At 40.7% G+C, this 13,137-nt stretch overlaps 2 protein-coding genes across 5 annotated transcripts; both read right to left on the reverse strand.

Moving 5' to 3' along the window:
• Nucleotides 1-99: 99 nt before the first annotated feature.
• Nucleotides 100-5,799, reverse strand: cyld2 (cylindromatosis (turban tumor syndrome) 2). Its single transcript, XM_077530595.1, has 14 exons — nucleotides 5,399-5,799; nucleotides 4,847-5,321; nucleotides 4,401-4,530; nucleotides 3,879-4,123; nucleotides 3,637-3,805; nucleotides 3,373-3,505; nucleotides 3,136-3,240; nucleotides 2,831-2,910; nucleotides 2,680-2,746; nucleotides 2,461-2,593; nucleotides 1,415-1,523; nucleotides 1,222-1,340; nucleotides 937-1,141; nucleotides 100-674 (listed from the first exon to the last, which is right to left on the reverse strand). The coding sequence occupies exons 2-14, from the start codon at nucleotides 5,279-5,281 to the stop codon at nucleotides 469-471; spliced, it is 2,136 nt and encodes a 711-aa protein (XP_077386721.1). The 5' UTR covers nucleotides 5,282-5,321; nucleotides 5,399-5,799; the 3' UTR covers nucleotides 100-468.
• A 1,284-nt stretch (nucleotides 5,800-7,083) lies between these two features.
• On the reverse strand, nucleotides 7,084-13,003 carry LOC144024431 (glutathione hydrolase 7-like). 4 transcript variants are annotated; one of them, XM_077530696.1, is made up of 15 exons: nucleotides 12,836-13,003; nucleotides 12,245-12,450; nucleotides 11,659-11,810; nucleotides 11,449-11,566; nucleotides 11,313-11,380; nucleotides 11,152-11,225; nucleotides 10,903-11,084; nucleotides 8,676-8,763; nucleotides 8,462-8,595; nucleotides 8,259-8,368; nucleotides 7,922-8,026; nucleotides 7,708-7,825; nucleotides 7,501-7,635; nucleotides 7,355-7,415; nucleotides 7,084-7,270 (listed from the first exon to the last, which is right to left on the reverse strand). In XM_077530696.1, exons 1-15 carry the CDS (start codon nucleotides 12,939-12,941, stop codon nucleotides 7,134-7,136), a joined length of 1,794 nt encoding a protein of 597 aa, XP_077386822.1. In that variant the 5' UTR covers nucleotides 12,942-13,003; the 3' UTR covers nucleotides 7,084-7,133. The 4 variants fall into 4 exon arrangements, with proteins under 4 accessions (XP_077386822.1, XP_077386821.1, XP_077386824.1 ...); XM_077530695.1 differs by having other exon boundaries at nucleotides 7,084-7,273; XM_077530698.1 differs by lacking the exons at nucleotides 12,245-12,450; nucleotides 12,836-13,003 and having other exon boundaries at nucleotides 7,084-7,273; nucleotides 11,669-11,811.
• Nucleotides 13,004-13,137: the final 134 nt, after the last annotated feature.

The raw sequence follows: 13,137 nt of genomic DNA on the forward strand, positions 1-13,137 counted from the left end.
ACAGTAAACACATCTGACCATATTTGTACTTTTTCCATTCCACTTGTCAAGAAACAAAAGATGAATGGTCAAGGAGGCTCCAATTATATTCTAGGTCAATCTCAATCGCTCAAACAAATTATTTATTGCATAAACTAGAAAGGCAATTCATAAAACATTTACATCAAACATTCTAAATCCTACCTAAAATAGCCATAATTCATGACAAAAGGACACTAATACAATAAAAATGTCTAATTTAAAAAAAAAAAAAAAAAAAAAAAAAAAAAAAGTGTTTTACACATGGCATGTTTGAATATGTGCGCTACCGTTTCCTTCTCAACATTACTGCATTTTGTGGTATGCAAAAAACACCAAAATCCCACTCACTGCTGTTTGGATGCAAAAATCAAAATCTGGTTGATAAAGTGCAAAATTATTATTAAGGCACTGTTGCAAGAACACCGTGTCCTTGCAGTCATTCATTTTTTATGGCCCCTGGTGATTTGTACTGGAAAGAGTCATTGCTGTGTTCTGGTATAAAAACATGTAGGAGTCACACAGCAGCCGGCGCACAAGTTCAGGAGCACACGCGGGGTTAACTCGTGCCTGCTCCTCCTCAGACTGGCACAAAAAGTCACCCAACTCTGGACAAGCTCGGATCTCTGGGATGTTGAAGCCCTTTTGATCGTCACCTGCGAGGAAGACCAGTGTTTAGATTAGATATCAGATTGAGGCGACAAAGAAGTCAGAGTGCATCCTTATCTGTCTTTGTTGAGACTGCTTTATCTGTACCGAACAGTCACAAGCCACCGTTGCGTTTGAAAACATGTCAATGTTTGCACGAACATTTTTGGGGAAATACGTCATTGGCAAAAAAAACAAAAAATAAAATAAAATAAAATAAAATAAAAAAATAAAAATAAATAAAGGGCAAGTAACACTCAAGATCCTCACCACATCTATCTGCCATGCTGTCAAAGAAGAGCCAAGAGTGTGGATCGGAGCCAGATTTGACAAAGGACACATAGTGACTGGTGTGAATGCAAAGTACAGCAAAGAGCTGCATCGTGTGCCAAGGTGCAGGGGAGGCGGTGGCGACCTCAGCTGGAACTGAGAGAGGCTTTGGGGAGTGCCCCTGTCGCGACGAATGTCTGTGCACCTTCAAAACAAAGAACTCAAATAAATTGGAAGTAATGTTTATTAATAAAGGCATTATTTACAACCCCAAAAATGCCTTGCCTGTGTGTTGCAGGTTGTGCAATATTGTTTAATTCTCCCTGGATGCATTTTGTGATCTGGCAGACATTGGAGACACTCATGCTCTGCCAGTTGCCCACAGATGAAACATTGCCTAGGAGCTGTAAGAACACACAGAGATCATTTTAAAAATGTGTTAAATGATTAAATATTTTTGTTCTGATATATTCCTTACAGTTGTAAAGGAGGTCAGTGATTTCCAGCTCCATGGACGGAATGATGTGAGAAAACATTTTATACTTGTTTCCAAACCTTGGCATCTGAACTATCAGACAGGATGGCATCTGGGGAACAGGTGAAATATGATATTAGAAATAAAGGATTCAAAGGCTAAGTATTTATTATAGTTTGTCCTCTCTCAGGCCCCGTTCACACAAAAGCCCATTTTAGTGTATCCGCACAAGTTTCGTACAGCTTAGGCAGTTCGTCCACACAGCGGCTCAGTTTCGGAGTTTGAAACCAATCACTTTTGAAACTAGGCTCCAGAGTGGAAAGGAACACGTTCCAGTGTGGACACCATAGGATAGCTACCTCTCCCGTGGCTGCGCACATACCGCCAGTCTGTCAACAACAATGGCGGAGAGCCGTGTCTTCCTCGTTTTGCGCAAACCCCTTAGCTTGTTTAGGCTTTTACAGCAAAATGTTTTGCGTAATGTTGTACATGAATCACCCGGCATTGTCACTTCTCCTGTGTTGTATTCGTCTCATTGATCTGTATATATTACTGGATAGCCGATAGCCCATATACGCCCGTGCAAGCCGTTAAAGCGACAGGGCAGCAATCTTACTCCTCCCGTCTCGCGAGCAGACTACTATTTAAACTACTTTGAAGACCTCTTTTCTTTTAGCGCTCAGTTGCTAGGCCCCTGTTGTTTCTACTAATTACTGTCTCAAATGTTCTCTAATTTCGATAATGTAAATGTATAGGATCGTATGCCGAGAAACGTTTCTTGGGAGGAGTAATATGGCAGCCTTGTGGCATCAAAACTGGCTATTCAGATCAATCAGATCTTATTCTACGCTTTCCGTTAACTCCCTGTGGCAGCGCTACAGAGACGCTCCAGACTTGGAATATATATTACAGCCGTTAAACGTCCTAGGCGTCTTCTTTTTGACACTCGCATGTGTTGAAACGGTTCACTCTGTACAAGATTTGTTTGAGGAACTAAGCCAGCTTTGCTAACGTGTAAACAGGGCCTAAAGAACTCCGCTTCACTGTACCTCTTCAAACTTGACATCACATGACAGGCAGGAAGTGTCCAACAGCTGTTGAACTGTGGGTATTTGTGTCATCTGCTCCTTTTCCAGAAAGATCTGAAATGTGTAGGCCCCCTGATAACTTTCACTTCTCGACCTGGTAGAAATTAGTTAACTTAATTTGGTAACTTAAAATCAGCCATACTGACAAGAGTGTTAAAACTGGACTGCCCGATGTCACACCTGAGTTTAAGCAGCGGCTCAATGCCAAGAACCTTCTGAAAGAGAACTGTGATGAATTCCTCAGGGTCTGCAGTGAAATAAAAAATAAAAAAAAGACATGCTTTTTAGCGAGAACACCATATATTGATAAGGGACTTGAAAGAATATGGACCTTTTTCCTCTGTTCGAAAGGTGTCACAGCCAAGCTGATTGCGGAAATTCATTACACTTGCAGCAGGCACGAACCCTTGTCTGCAAAGAAATGCATTTACAGTTAGTGACAGAGGTAGATGAAACAATTGAGAGCAAGGAAAGAAAACATGTCATGCCATATTAGTGAACACACATACACCTTATCAAGAAATCAAAATGTTTACCAAATGTGGTTATATTCAAATGTGTTTGTTTTGCAAGCTAAATGTGAGGATGTGAAACCACAAACCATATACAAAGTAGATTAGAGGAACGCAATAATACCTGCGTAAACGATTGACTATTTTTCTCAGTGTGGACGCAATCGGCTGCACAGTGTTTGCAGGCTTCTGCCAGATATTATCCAGAGTCACAGAGGAGCTGAACAAACTGAAGAAAGAAAACAACAGTGTTTGTCTGGGTGCATGTAGCTAGTTTGTCACTTGACATAATCCGACATCAAGAGTGACGTTACATCACGACACCACTTAATAAGTCACATGGGCGGTGGGCTGGTTTTACCTGAAAAGAGTGGCATCCAGATAACAGGAGTTGATGTGGCCCTGAATCCCTTTCATTCTTCCCACTAACAAAGACACTGCCTCTGATTCAGCAATGGGTGCCACATACTCCTCAGAGTCCACATATGGAGGAACTAGATAGACAATCATTTATTCCAACAATTACTTTGATTAAAAAATCATTACATTAGATAACATAATTTGTTAGTGTTGCCCTATTTTTGCAAATTGTTTAATTGTTAAATAGGTGCGTCCAGTAACTAACCTGGTGGTATTTCTGCTTGGCTGCTGGTGTCACTTCCAGTAGATGAGCAGACAAACCTGCTATCGGGGTTGCATTTGGTGACAGGGACAAACAAAGCCCTACTCTTTTTGCAGGTGAAAAAACGCTGACCTCCATATGTCCCATCTGAGCAACTTTTCACATCATACTCCTGATGCACAAAACGGATAGAATTCATTGCAAATATTTACAAAATAAGTTTTAATGATAATCTTGTGACTCACCAATTCAATCCCAGCCCAATCTGAAGTTTTTCCTGCAGGGACACCCAGCCACCTCACAACTCCATAAACTGTGACTCCTGTGTTGGACACAATCTCCACCAAGGACCCCACTTCCAAAGGTGCATGTGATGTGTTGTGATGTGGACTTGAATTGTTGCTTTGCACCGTTTGTTTTTCTTTCACATGTCCATGAGATCTAATATTTGGCATGGAGTTCATGCGCATCACAGGCTTTCTGTTTGTGCCTGTAAGAATGTAGGGAGGTTGCGTGTTACAAAAAAAAATCATATGATATACTGTATCTTTAATCTTGTGACATGCTGTTGACTAACACAACACAAGTAGACAGTACGACAGAGACAGACAGACAGAAACAACTCAGTAACCACGCCAAATTATGCCATGTGATAACTCCACACTTCTGCATTCCCGTGCAAGTCGACCAGTTTTTCTACTCGACTACATTTTTTTTTTTTTTTACTTTTACATTTTCTGATAATACAACATTGACCGCATACATACCACCATGTTGGCCAGCATTCCAGTTTAGTCCGAGGGGGATGGAGTAAGATGGGACTACCTGGACGATGTCTGCAGCACTGAACAGGGACAGAGGGGTAGGCTTTTTAGACGATAAAGTCAGATCATTGTCCTAGAGGGCACACAGACAAAAGAAGATTGTGAAAAACAAAGTTGAAGAGCACAGTTTGCCTATATGCTGGATTAAACATTTTTCAAGGTTTTTTGAAAGGTTGTCAAGTCATTTGTTTGACAACTTTAACTGTGACTATAGTTTAGAGAGTACATTACATTACATTTAATTGGTTTGGGTGGATACAGTACCTTAAGTACTTATTAGGTTTGAGGTGCCACGCCAGACACTTTAAGGATTACCAAGCATTTCTTGCGGTTAAGTCAACAGTTCTACTTTAATTGCGTTGAATAGTATAATGGTAAAAGGAACCCACCATAAATTCCACCTCAAATGCCAACATCTGCAGGTCGTCTTTGTTTTCCTTCCTTCCAATCTGCATCAGATTCTTCACCAGTCCGGGCAGATGGCCCTTCTTGTTCTTCACCACCACCAGGTCATCCACAGTCAGCTCACAGATGGCCGAGAAGAGCTGTGGGTTGCACAGCAGTTCCAGGCGTTTGTTTACGGAGGAGATGAAGAGTAGGAGCTGTGCTTGGTGGCGGCTCAAGGGGTATGTGTCTTCCCTCCGCACGGCTCCTCCGTTCTTGGGACTCCCCGCGTTCGCTCCCCCGGAGTAGAGAAGCCCAGTCAGCTCCCCGCGCTGCGTCTCTGCCTCCACCCGACCAATGCATCCTCGACAGAAACCTTTGCGCGACTTCCCATGTGTGACGATGAAAAACTTCTCTTTTAACACGGGGTTGGACTCCATTGAATCCAAATAACGGTAGCAAGTGTTTTGCAAAGTAAATCTGTTGGAATGCAAGATGGGAAAACGTGTTACCATCCTCATTTGGTTCGCATAAGTGTTGATAAAATAAACACTCACCTCGATGTTTTCCTGGGAAGACACGACGCCCTCGCCAACAACTCAACGGCAAGTCACGGACAATTTGTTGTAGGTCTCATAAGAAATCACCCCAGACGTTCAAAACACGTATTTTTTTTTTCCTGACGAAATGGGGAGTGAGTGAAAGTTTGCTTTTCGCTTGTTCTTATATTGACCTGAGTGCGACCAGTCACGCCCACTTGCCTCAGAACTTCATCTCCGCCCTGAACACAAAAGTGCACTCACAGGGACACATTTCAATGACAGTGCGTGACTGCAGCGATGATAAGATAATGGGGAATGAACATTTGCCAGATTGGCAGCATAAGTTTAGCCATGCCATAACATTGTATTACAAAATATTACATCAAACGGTGTATTCCATAAATTTATGGTTTTTAGTACCCGGGCCAGAGAAGGGTCTAACTGCAGACCATGGACGAGTGGAGCTCTACCGGAAACACGTGACCTCTAATTCCCTTTTTTTTCCCCCTTTTTCATTTTTGCTTTATTGAACAACGTGCAAAATCAGCAATATACATACAAATCAAATTAAAAGTAGTGCAAGTTTAAAAAACTAACAATTATACAACAAAAAGGCAACTTAATAACAGCATAATATTGTAGAGGTACAGGGCACACAAAGAAAGAGAAAACAAAAAAGAAAAAGAGAAGAACAATCACTATTTTAACCAGGTTAGAGGTCTGCAAAGACATTAAACTGAATATGCACTCAGCAAAGCTTTTGCACCTTTCATTTTCATCAACTTCAAGAATTTGACATAATTGTCTGTTAGATCTTTCAAAAATACAGAAAACAGGGGCTTCACCTGTGACCTCCAATTCCGTTTTCGTTTATTTATTTATTTTTTATTATATATTTTTTTTAATTTTATTATTAACTAAGCCTAAACGTAAATAGAACACTAAACATAACTGTTAAAAAGGCCAGATTGAACTGTTTGTGAGGTTGCAGCGCCCTCTGTTGGTCAGTTGATTGGTACAGTTTTAATTATAGTTAGGCACATCCTGGCCACCTATATATGGTATGTAGAGTTGCCATCTTCAATTACGGTATAGGCATCTTTCAAGTTACATAATGTTAGACCTGTGAAAGACAAACTGAAATAGTTGAAAGTCATTTGTAATTACTGGAAATATAAGTTTCATGCAACTTGAAAATCACTAAAGCACAGTACACAGCTTCTGCAAACTGTCAACAGACATGTAGAAATATTTACTCTAACACACACTTTGAGTGACGTGTTTTTCCTCAGACTCTACTCGTGACACATTCCACCCTGTGATGCAGCTGGCATGCAAGTATGACAGTATCTTGACTGTACATCAACTTACACAACAGGCTTGGCGCTCCCCAGTGAGCACATGCATGCAGGCAGCAACTGTTCCGGGGCGGGGGGCTTCACAAAGACCATAGAACAGGACCTTAAAGTCAGGTACTTGATTTTCGGGTACAATTTACTTTTATGCCTTTATGTAATTCAGACTTCCCTCTGAGATCTTGTTTGAAGGAACCATTGATCAATTGTTAGGGGTTGTCTGATTGATAGGATTGCTCACTACAAATTTAGACTGAACCAGGAAATTCATGAATGAAATATTGAATATATATAATCATTTTTAACAGGCGACTGCAATTGTCCTCAAAACAGACATATTCACAGTTCAAAAGTGCATCGACATTTTTATTGGAAGTAGAAGGGGTCATGAGACTTCATTTGAGAAGTAGAGGAACAGTTAATTTTTTGATCACATCGTTGTTCCTCAGCACTCCATGGACAAAAGTTTTCAACCTCTGCACTCTGTGGCCTGTTGCATTCACAAGCTCCACCCTCTCTTCTGGAAACTGAGCTGCTAAGGTTATATTAACAAGAATGAAAAGCGTGACGTGAATCTCAACAGTTAACTGTTCTAAAATCTGTTTGACACGCTTACACTGTGCATCAGGTCCATTCAGCGAGATGTCATTTTCATAAACTAGGAAACGCAGTACCACCTAAAGCACACATAGTAAATGATTTGCATTACAAAGTGTAATATACACTGAATTTGCAAACCTTCAACTGCATTGTGAATGGTACCTGGGTAATGGTCATCAAACTGTGTCCCCCTGATACAACCAGTGCCATATAGGTTCCACATATATGCCAGGTTGGTACCACTATTGTGGGTATCAACGCTGACAGAGGACTTTTACAAGTTTGGATTCGGTTTCTCTATTGAAATGACAAATACAAAATTTTAAAACCGATAAACGGATGGATTTTATTGTGTATGATGACACTCACTCCTTTTGTTTTCAATTGGCCTTGGGTTTTGTTTGGCCAGGAAAAATCAAGGATGAGGCTGTTTAGAATGATACCCGAGCGAGTTACAATTCTGCTCCCAAATGGTCTGCTCAGTGAACTGCAGGAAACAACGAGAAAGAATGACAAGTGTTGTCACAAGGAAATACCAAACTCGCATCCTGTCATGATTGCTGATGGTAGAGTGCCTGCTCACCCTGCCACTGACACGATAAGGTCATCTGGTCCCATGACAGCTACTTGTCCAACCGTTAGCTCCGCCTTCTGGAGGGTGTGGTCTTCTGGTGGAGATCCAAGTGTGCTTTGGCAAATAAATGTATGATGAAAGATCAAGAATTGTATAGTAGTTGCATCAAAATCTTCAAACTTGAGTTTAACATTTGTGATATGTTCGGTATTTATTTAACAGAGACTAGTGATTTACAGACATTTAAGTGTTACACGGCTAGAGCACACGCATGCTTAGTGTGTGTCTGAATTCCTATTCAAAGCAATTTGTCCAAGTGGCATAATGATGGCTTTGTACATTTTACCTTAGTATATCAGAGAGCAGCTCAGTCACAGACGAGTTATATTTAGGGTCACCCAGACCACGAGCCATTGTGACAGCTGCCTTCAGAGACTTTACAGCCTGAAGAACGACCTTTTTGGAGGAAGACAAACAATACCACTCGACCAAAAATAGACAAAACATTTCATTATATATAGTATGCGTTTTGTTTTTGTGGCTCAGTACCTCACTGGTCCAGCCGAGTGCTGTTTGATTTTCAGAGGTATTGTTTTCATGAAGCTGGAAGCCCTCTAAAAGCTTGAGAGTAAATAGCAAAGCTGCACCAGCAGATGGTGGAGCAGGAACCAAAATTCTAAACTCTATGAATAAGAATGTAACAAATCACATTTTGGTACGCACAAATTATTTCATCTACATGTAACTTTTGCACTGGCTGTACTTTTATAAAGTCCTTCCAATGGCTGTCCAACTACCACAGAGTAGTTGCTTATGTCTTCACTACTAAGGACTCCTCCTTGCCCTCGCACCTGGGGGAAAAAAAATAATATAAGCAGTTTTCAAGAGGAAGTCAAGACAAAAAAGTTCTTGACAATATGATGTAGCACCACCACAAGTCTACACGGTATTCTGATTCATATTGCGTCCGTTGGAGTGTATGAATTAAGCAGCAAAATCCACCTATTTTTCTCCATCTCAGAGGGCGGCCATTTTGCCACTTGCTGTGGACTGAAAATGACATCAGCTGCTCAGTGCCCAGGTAACAACCAATCAACTCTCACGTTTTCTGAGTGGGTTTGGTCATGTGACATTCGCAAACTGAGCCGTGGTTGGTAGTTACCTGAGCAACTGTGATGTAATTTTCAGTTGACAGCAAGTGGCAAAATGGCCACCCCTGAGATGGATGAAACAGGTGGATTTTGGTTGCATAATTCAGATTCCACATACACAATATTTCTGTAAAATCCTGTGTATAATACAGTCAAGGGGTTTGCTGGCATCCTTTATTATACTGGCCAACAGCCCCGCGCCCACTTCACTAAACCCCGTCCCCCACCCCAAGTGCAAAGGACATTTTAATGATTTGAGTAATTCTGGGCTGCTGAATCCGAAAATGACATTATTATTTTGAATTGGCTCTAGTTTTAGATTGATTTTTTATTTATTTTTTTTGGACAAATGATAATTTAGAGATAAAAAAAAAAAAGGCTTGTCGTTTATTGTCTAATAATTAAAGTGAGCAAGCTTGTTTATACTGCTAATATTGCCTATTTCTTTCTGAGATTTTAGATAAATCTACTTTATATTACCTTATTGAATTAATACATTTTTGTAATTTTTCAAAATTATGTTTGGAAGTGTGCCACGACTGTAGTTTTCATAAATTTGTTGTTCATTGGGGGCCGGTATTACAAGTTGTACTTCTTTCCGCCCCCTTTCATTTCTTTTCCTTAAAGAATACATTTTTATCGATGAAATGAGATATTTTGCCATGCTAAACACATTTGAGTCAGCCTGTTTTGTTAAAAAGTGATCAGCCTGTGTCAGGCTGTCAGCGCACAGGCATTTTTGTTTATTAAACAGCCTTTGAAAAGTAATCCGATGGCTCTCGCCGTCGTGCTTGCTGCAGGCTAGCGAGGAACAAGCGGCTAACACTGGAGGTACCAACGCTGGAGCCGACGTTTAATGCTGGCAACAGGTGCACACCACCGTCAGCAGTTTTTACTGTCCTTAAGTAGTGATTAAACTTGATTTCCTGACGACGTGTTGACATCGATGGCAAAAGTTTGCAAGACATCGCAACCAAAGTGACAAAGAAGGGGGTGGGTGGGGGGTAACTGCATCGGCCCCCAAAAGACGCCAGTCCATCGGGCATCTGCCCTGTATGTCAGATGGCTATTCCAACCCTGACTGCCGGGAACAACTTCAAAATAAAATCGATCAATGCATGACTGTCAGTGTATATTACTGCATTTGTAAAGATTTTATTTGGAAGCTGGCCTCACCACTGGCTTCAAAGTTGCTAGTTCAGTCATGGGTACATGAACGAACAATTGTTGCTGCTTTTAGCTTGACTGGTTTTGCTGAGCCTCTACACACATTTTCTAGAAACAAGGTACTAAATTACATAAATTATGTTGAAATGTAGGTAGGCCTACGGCAGTGGTGTCAAGGTCCGGTCCTCAAGGGCCTAAGTCCTGCATGTTTTAGAGGTTTCCCACATTCAACACAGCTGATTCATACTTAAGCTCATCAGCAAGCTCTACAGGGTCCTGATAATTATCCTGATCATTGAATCAGGTGTGTTGGAGTCAAAAAAACTCAAAAACATGCAGGACTCAGGCCCTCGAGGACCGGATCTTGACACATGTGGCCTACGGCTTTTTCTACAAATATCTAGGTACTGGTAAACGTCTATAAAATGTTAAAAATGAATTTGGGATTTTTTTATGATTCTGTACTTTTATAGTCAGGTGTGATGATTGTTACTAATTTTATATGGGAAAAAAAAATGCATCTTATTCACGGGATTTTACTGAACCAGAATACCATGTTTAGACTAGCATGGCTTGTAAAGTGTTGTCTTGACATCTAAAATGTCTTGAATATACTGTAGCCCTAAAATGTTTAAAATAAATAATAATGCAAAGCTAGTGAACACGCTCCACCTCTTCCTCCATCTCCTGTGACAAATTTCCACTGTAGAAGTTTGACAAGTCACTATGGAGGACTTGGGCCAAGTTGGGCATCCTCAGAAATGAACCTGGAAGCAGAGCTCTGCCTTTTGGGAAGAACAAGTTCTTGAAGCGGGCCATTAGCCGCTCTCCTTTTACTTTTGCTAATGCACCGGCTGTAAACACAACAAGACCGCAAATATAATCCTGATGATGAAGACTAACTGTAAAGCTGTGACCCACCAAGACTCTTGGATACATTAAAACCCCCTTTTGCCACCTTAGCAGCTCTGGCGACCACTTCATTCCAAGGTAAACTGTGGTAAAATAGAAAATAACTGTAAAATGCTGAAAATACAGACATCAAATCTACATTTACAGTACATATAACATTTACATTTTACCTGCCATACATTCTGTGAGCTTGGTACAGCCCTCTGAGCATGCCAGGCACTCCCACCAGCAGACCTGCCTTCACGCAGCAATCAGACTTTTGTTTATCATTCAAAATAGTCAAAACATTTTTCAGTCATACTTTACCTTTTGTTCAAAGCCATTTTGCAACATCTGCTCAGTGAGCATTTTTGGTGCCGTCCCCTGAAAATTTAGTACTTTTGTTTTATTCCTACGAATGTCATGAACGAGCATCACCCCTCCTCTGTGTAAAAAGGGAGCAAGTTAAACATGTATGACTTAACGCACGCGTTTTTATTCATACGAGTGTGTACACAAAAACATGAATAACCTCACCCACCAATACCTAGCACATGTGGATGCACCACACACAAACACAGAGTAGCAGAGATGGCGGCATCCACACTGGAACCCTGATCACGAAGGACTCCCTGGCCAAGGGCTGTGCAGCGTTTATGGTCCGACACCAACACTCCCTCTACAAAGAGCTGACAAGCCACTGGGATGACAGCCTGGCATACTGCAAATATACAACTTAAAGGGATACTTTACTTATTTAGCCATTTTTAGCAGTCAAACATTAATATTTTCATATTTTTCCATGTACAATTAGTACCTTTAAAAACACATTTTGTCACTTGCTGTCGACTGAAAATGACACAAGAGCTCAGGTAACCAATCACAGCTCAGCTTGTGAATGTCACATGACCAAACCTAGAAAACAGGTGAGCTGTGATTGGTTACCTGAGCCCTTGTGATGTCATTTTCAGTCGACAGCAAGTTGCAAAATGTGTTTTTAAAGGTACTAATTGTGTGTGAAAATTAATTAAAGTATCAAATTAATTACAGACAAAATATAAACTTTTTATTGCTATAATGGGCTAAATAAGTGAAGTATCCCTTTAAATATAAGAAGACATACCAGATTTTTACCAAGGTAAACCTGCAGCATTAAGGCAGCAGTCACCCCTATGACACAGGTGACAGAGGCAACATAAAAATAAACAAGAGCTTTGCCACTGGAGCTTATCTTTGCTTTGTTAGCGTTGATATCTTCTTGGTCACGGAATTGAGGGCAACCAGAGGCCACTTGGTGCAAAGGTATGTCCTTGGAGATTTTGCTGTCATCTGGTGAAAGCAGTATGGGAAGACATTTTCAACTACCGGTACATGCAGTTTGCGATGTGGCTTTAGAAAAGATTGCAAATTGTGATTTTAGCGATATTAAGTCAAAATATTATTTGTAGTGATGGTGAATCAACAAACAACAGAATGACTGACAACTCACAAGTATCAAAAGCATAAGGCCAACCACAGTTTCACTAGAGGAAAAGTAGCAAGAGCCATGAAAAGCTAAGATAGTATAAAAAGAAGTATATGTATGGTAGTCAAGTTCTTCCCCAACAAAGTCAGACAAGTGCAGCATTTCAAATCTTAAAATGTTAAGTCTCATGTTTTAAAGCTTTCATCCATACTGTAGCGAGCTTTTTATTCGAATCACAGTTGAACTCACCTGGCTTGGAACCATCAGTCAAAGGAGAAAAATCAAAACTTTGGTAATTAATTGTGGATTGACTGTTAAGTTCAGCATCAGGTGAGACTTCCATGATCACTAACATCAAGGTTAGTGATGCTAAGTTGATTGCAGCTCCAGGTGTTGTGTCTTGCCTATATGAACTACGCTCCTCCCACACCTCAATGTGTAGACAAACACAGCTGGTAGGCCTAGAGCTACCTTCCAACCAATGAGGTCATAAATAACGAACATGAACATGTTACAGATAATACACTGTTTAGTATTTTATTGCTGTGTGT

Source organism: Festucalex cinctus, chromosome 8, assembly GCF_051991245.1.
Source record: "Festucalex cinctus isolate MCC-2025b chromosome 8, RoL_Fcin_1.0, whole genome shotgun sequence".
NCBI lineage: Eukaryota > Metazoa > Chordata > Actinopteri > Syngnathiformes > Syngnathidae > Festucalex > Festucalex cinctus.